This window comes from Cololabis saira, chromosome 13 (assembly GCF_033807715.1).
Source record: "Cololabis saira isolate AMF1-May2022 chromosome 13, fColSai1.1, whole genome shotgun sequence".
In the NCBI taxonomy this organism is placed as follows: Eukaryota; Metazoa; Chordata; class Actinopteri; order Beloniformes; family Belonidae; genus Cololabis; species Cololabis saira.
Window position 1 is genome coordinate 19,676,435 of NC_084599.1, and position 6,076 is coordinate 19,682,510.

At 43.2% G+C, this 6,076-nt stretch overlaps 1 protein-coding gene across 1 annotated transcript; it reads right to left on the reverse strand.

Moving 5' to 3' along the window:
* Window positions 1-948: 948 nt before the first annotated feature.
* s1pr3a (sphingosine-1-phosphate receptor 3a) lies at window positions 949-4,248 on the reverse strand. Its single transcript, XM_061738162.1, has 2 exons — window positions 3,966-4,248; window positions 949-3,384 (listed from the first exon to the last, which is right to left on the reverse strand). Exon 2 carries the CDS (start codon window positions 3,234-3,236, stop codon window positions 2,037-2,039), a length of 1,200 nt encoding a protein of 399 aa, XP_061594146.1. The 5' UTR covers window positions 3,237-3,384; window positions 3,966-4,248; the 3' UTR covers window positions 949-2,036.
* Window positions 4,249-6,076: the final 1,828 nt, after the last annotated feature.

Consider the following 6,076-nt stretch of genomic DNA (forward strand, 5'->3'; position numbering starts at 1 on the left):
GTTGGCATTTTCAAATGCTCCATGTGCCATCAGGCCACAATTTTTTTTGGCTAATTCAGGAAAAAGTGCCCAAACATTTCTGACAGGAAGAAATCAGTGACCTTTAAGCTGGAAATGCTAAGCTGGTGGTGCAGTCGCACTGTCTTTTTCAATCAGAACTGGATACGTGGAGCGGAGACACGTCTTTTAGGTGAGGTGAGTATGAAATGTCAGTCTGTCAGCTCCTGTCTGTTCTTTGCTTTGCACTGCGCCACCAGACACAGACTAATTTAATCATCCCATTTATCAGTTCAGTTGAAACTAACCTCCAGTGAAACAATTGTTCGGGAACAAAAACAAACACATGTATTTCAAAATGTATCCAGATTCATGATGCTGTTTTCCGGCGGTCCTTGCCACATCAATACTTCCAATAATCTGTAAACGCCCTACAGAGAATTTATCTGCTAAGAGGACACATTTTCTTCACAGCAAACTCATGTAATATAACTTTCATGACTAATTGATAAGTGACCTCACTGTCTGGAAATCTTTAGTAATAATATCAGTTTCTTTGCATTATTCAACAATGTCTGACCCTGGTCTTCCAGTGAATGGTAATAAGAAATCATCAATCAGTTTTGCATCAGGATGTTTTATGAATGAGTGCAGCAGGTTGAATCAGATGACATTTCATGCCTGCTGTCCGAAAAGCAATTAATAAACTGACCCGTTGGCATACTTCTAGATTAATATATGTGGATGATGAATGGCTTAAGCGTTTCCGAGGACCATGACAACAGATTAGCATGAGTTAATGTCTACCATTCATGTGGTGAGAGGTTACAGATGCCATCACTGTCGAATCAGTGATGATTTATGCAGAGAAGCAGCCTGGATGATAGCAGGAAGGTTGAAAGCAAGCAGCCACACTAATTTAATAAAAGAAAATGACACGTGGGAAAAATATAAAAGGAAATAGATTTTTATTTGCTATATAACTGTGTCAGGCACTACATCACCCTTGGCAGAAAGTCATTTACAGTCTACCACCATTAAATAATTCACATCCAACACTCTTATTCACTAGTGGTTAGCTGACGTGTGAGTGGTTCCTACATGTGCTGCTGAGACGTAAACATCTTCATGAGTGTTATTAGCCTTTTCTAACTCAGCTCACAGAGTAGCAGTCAGGCTAAGACTGACAAAAGGGAAGAGGAGCTGAGCCAGTCTGAGCTGAAAACATTACTTCTCCTGTAGTGCCACCGTCAGGACGAACTCCAGATTCTTGCCCGCTAGTGGGACCAATCTAAAGATAGCAGTGCCATATTTATCCGACCGGCAGTTTTGTCTCCTGCTGTGTGATGAGCGTCACAGCCGCATGAGGTCGCTAGTCTGGCAATACACAAATGTCCCTCACAGTGCATCAAAAAGAATTAATAATAAACTCCTAGTACCGTGATCGATTTTATGCACACAATGCAAAACAATATAGCAGTTTACAATATAAAGGTGGAAAATGTTTTCACAGAAAATAAATAGACTATCAATCTAGTTGTGATGGTAACTGCAGGCGTTTTAACAATTCCTGCATATACACATGCAAACAAAAAAGTGCCACAATTGAATTGTGTCTGCTTTTAATGGAGTAATAAACAAATGAACATACCGACAGACAGACAAGTGTAAAGTTTACGTCACCATGCTGTCATTTGAAGGATTACCAAGACTTGTCTCACAGGCAGGGACAGAGACTGAATAACCATACCCATGACATTGTCCTGTTGTATCTCATGGTTATGCAATAATACTAAACTTTAAATATTGTGCGAGACAAACACATTTCAGACACTGAAGTGTTGGAAATAACATTACAGAATAGTGACTTTCAGTGATTTTGATTGTATTCTGTTCAACAATCAGCATTTATTTGGTTCCAACGGAATATTGTTATTGTTTCATCGTCATATCATAAAGCAAAACAAGCCAAAGTGCACAAACTAAAAGTGGCTGATAGCAGGATAGTGTCTGTTCTGTGTGTACTTCAGTGTGCCCGCTCAGAACTTGCTGAGGGGCGGCAGAGCCCCTGCTTTCACGAGCACAGCTGAGAGCAGGTCAGCAGGCCCGGAGGGGTGGGACACGGCGGTGGCAGAGGGACCCCCAAACCTGTTGTCAGAGTTCAGAGGTGTGGGAAGCTTCCCCCTATTCAGTGTGGACTTGCAAGCCCCGCTGCCTCCTCCTCCACCCAAACTGGTCTTGCTGTTTTCCGCTGTGGGGATGACGGTGCCGAGGTGGAGGTTGCCCACCGCGGGAGTCCCCGTGGGCTCCATGCTGCTAAGGCAGCAGCACAGCAGCCGGAAGAAGGCAGCTCTCATCTCCCTGCTGGACAGAGTGTATATCAGAGGGTTGAGGGCAGAGTTGAGCACAGCCAAGGCAATGAACCAGTCCACCTGGTAGAGGACCGGGCACTTCAGCGGACTGCAAACCACATCCAGCAGGAGCAGGAGGAACAAGGGGGCCCAGCACATGATAAACACCCCGAGAACAATGACCACTGTCCGCAGCAGGGTGAGAGAGCGCTCTGACGGCCGGCTGCTCACCCTGCGACTGCTCGAGGTCACCAGGCGGTAGATCCTGATGTAGAGGATTACAATAGCCACCAGCAAGGCGCTGAACACACTAATGCAGAAGGCAATGTAGCTCTTGGCATAAAGTGGCAGCACTGTGGAGCAGGAAGGCAGGTTGTCCAGGCAGTTCCACCCAAGGCTGGGCAGGGCACTGATAAACACCGAGACAACCCAGCAGGCTGCCAGCAGTGCGAGAAGTCTACCTCGACCTGCCGTCTCACAGGGGCGCAAACGCACCATTGTCATGTGCCTCTCGATGCCAATGGCCAGGAGGCTGAAGGTGGAGGCGCTGAGGGCCACGAACATGCTTCCCTCTCTGGCCAGCCACTGCTGCTGTGTCAGGAAAAAGGTGTTACGTCCCGATGTGAAGATGTTAACCACATAAGCCACACCGGCCAGCAGGTCTGACAGTGCCAGGTTTCCGATGAGGAAGTACATGCGGCTATGGAAGCGTTTGTTCCGCCAGAGGGCGAGCAGAACGGTGACGTTCTCCAGGACGATCAGCACGCAGATGAAGAGCAGCACGGCCATCTTGCAGGCTTCACTGCTGCGGGGCCGGTTCCACTTCCCTGTGTGGTTGTAGTGGTTCACGATGATGCGGTTCATCCCCTCGTCAAAGGTGTTCCCCATGTCGCCTGTCCTGACCTTCCTCGGCCCCACCGGCAGACTGTCCTGACCTTCCTCGGCCCACCGGCAGAGGGCGCCACACCACTGGAAACACTGGAAGCTGCTCAGCCTGGAAGAGTCACAGCTGCCATTTCACAGCTTCTTCAACGTCCTGCCAATCACATGGAGATTAGAGAGGAACAAATATTAAGTTTGATTGAGTTCATGATGGTTGAGAGCCGGGGGAAAGAGAAAATCCCAAGGATGGCTCTAAATGTAAGTCCAAAAAGTTTGATATCGTGTGTTTGATTGACTTCTAAAAACAGAAAAGTGCATCACTCAGTCTAAAACATCTGTGTTACACAAGTGTGTTGACAATGACACGCGGGGAACTTAAAAATAAAAAATAAAAATGTGAATGACATAATAATACTGACATAAGAAGCGAAATGCTGAAGTTAAAGCGCTGTGACAGACAAATGAAGAAGCTCAAAAACAAGTTCCTCCACATTATTCTCACATTGTGCCTGAAAATGTAAAAATGTGTACACTTACAAGTTGTTCTCCGTCATTATCATGAAATACATCTTGTCTGCTACGTTTACCACACTTTAGTTGAAACGAGAAACCTACTCATTAAAGTCTAAATCATTTTCCCGTTTTGGAAACGCAATTGTGCAAATATGGTGCACAGTGAATGTTTTGATAAAAATCATTTTAGCATGCATCACGAGTTTCTGGGAAGTATCTTACCTTTCAAGTTACTGGACTCATCCGAACATTTCGCTTGAGGTGGTATTTGAGGGATAATAAGCGTCTGCAGCGTAAAATAAGCGTAAAGCTGCGTAAAGATGATGCGTAAAGAAGTCCTGGCACAAACAAGTTATAGAAGGAGGTGGAGAGTGCGTTCAAAGCAGATTCAAATATCCATCATTTCTCGTAGTTAGTTTTTTTTTCTTTTTTTTTATCTTATAACTAAGTATTATCCTCAAAACATCCAGGATGAGTTGTGTCCTGAGCTCTTCTACGTCCAGTCTGTACACTGACTCTTCACTCCTCCCCGCCAGCAGCGGGGCGGTTCTTCCACTGCTTTATTGCCATTAAAGCCTGAATTATGGTTCTGCGTTAAATCGACGCAGTGCCTACGCCGTAGGGTTGGCGTAGGCTCTGAGTTGGTGTAACGCGGAACCATAAATCAGCCTTAACTTTGAGTCAGAGATTGGAGCAGATGAATGCGTTTTACTATACAAAACTGTTGTAGAGATATATTATCGTATTCCAGCGTTTGGATTTCAAAACAAGCACAGGGGGAGGGTTTGAATTGTTGTTTTTTTCAAGTGTATATCAATATTTTTTTTCCACCTGAAGACTAGCTCATTGTTTCAATTAGATGTGTCATGTAATAGCAGCTCTTGATGTCCCAACATGTTTTAGTCTTTAGCCCTACAGGCTTCATGTGTTCTCTTATGTTGTCTGGGCACTGCATTCAGTTGCATCATGCTTAAATGACTTTGTTCAGCTCCTGTTGTGATCCGGTTTGGAGTGCTGCATAATACCAGTTTCATGTTTTACATTTCAATCTTTCTCTTATAAATAAAACCATGTGGTGAACCACTTTAAAAAAAAACATTCATCCATCCATGCATGTCTTTTCTATACCTGCTTTATCCTGTTTAGATGGGGGCCTGCATCTGTCCCAGTTGTCATCAAATGAGAGGTGATGTGCACCCTGGACAGGCAACCAGTTCATGACTGGCCACAAAAAGACAAATAACCATACCTAATCACACTCATAACAACCTACTGTTTATAATCAACAATAAACTGCACGTGCATGTTTTTGAACTGTGTGAGAAACGCACAGTAACCAGATATTTTTCATCTCGTTTATAAATCTGGCATTCGGTAAGTTGTTTTTGGCTCTTCTTTAAAAGTAGTCATCCTCAGGGACAAGCCAATAAATTATATCTGTGAAATTATGAGTCATTGTTCTTTCACATTCAAATAAAGGATTGTTGGGTCAATTTGGTCCTTTTGAGAGTGAGATAGGTCAGACCTCTCACACTGGAGCCAAACGACTGGATGGGAAGGCTATAAGTGCACAGTTCTTCAGTGCTACGCTTTTATTTAATTATTATTATTAACACGGTATAAAAATACACTATTGAAGTCATTGAAGATCATAGAGGTCTATGTTCAATGACAACAAGGAGGTTAGGTCATAAAACTTCAACCTCAATCTACTGGAGAAGGGTGTTGTTTATTGCATTTGCATTTTTAGATTTATAGAATATTTCAAAATAAATTAGAGGCAAAAATGGTCAAGTATGACCACATGTCTCAGCCTGTACCCATGATTGCACGTTGTTGAAACAGAACCTATGTAATCAAATTCACTGTTATTTCTCACCTCCTTCCCCACTTCAAGGATTTTGCATAATAACGTTCAAGCAACCGTGGAACAGAGGTCTTGGAAGAAAATCAATATGTTAAGAAGTGTTTAAAATCCTCTGACTGGAAAAATCTATTTCCAATGGAAGATCATGAAGTACAGCTATAGCTCCCAGACTTTAAGGTCATGTCCTTAAGTCTTGGAACGAATTTTGTATTCAAACTTGTCTATTATGACAAATTTTGACCTAAAGCAATTGCAGCTGCATGTCACAACATTTCAACTAGCCTTCTTTTTTTTCAATCAGAAATTGTGGGACTTGTTCAGCCTGTGTTGCATAATAAGACAATATTGCCAAGGTAAGGCAACCATCCATATCTGATGTGCATAAAAAATGTCTAAAGATGAGAGATACCTTTTTTTTCTTCTCCCTTTGTTGGTGAATCCTAAGTTTCTCAAACTGACCATCCCT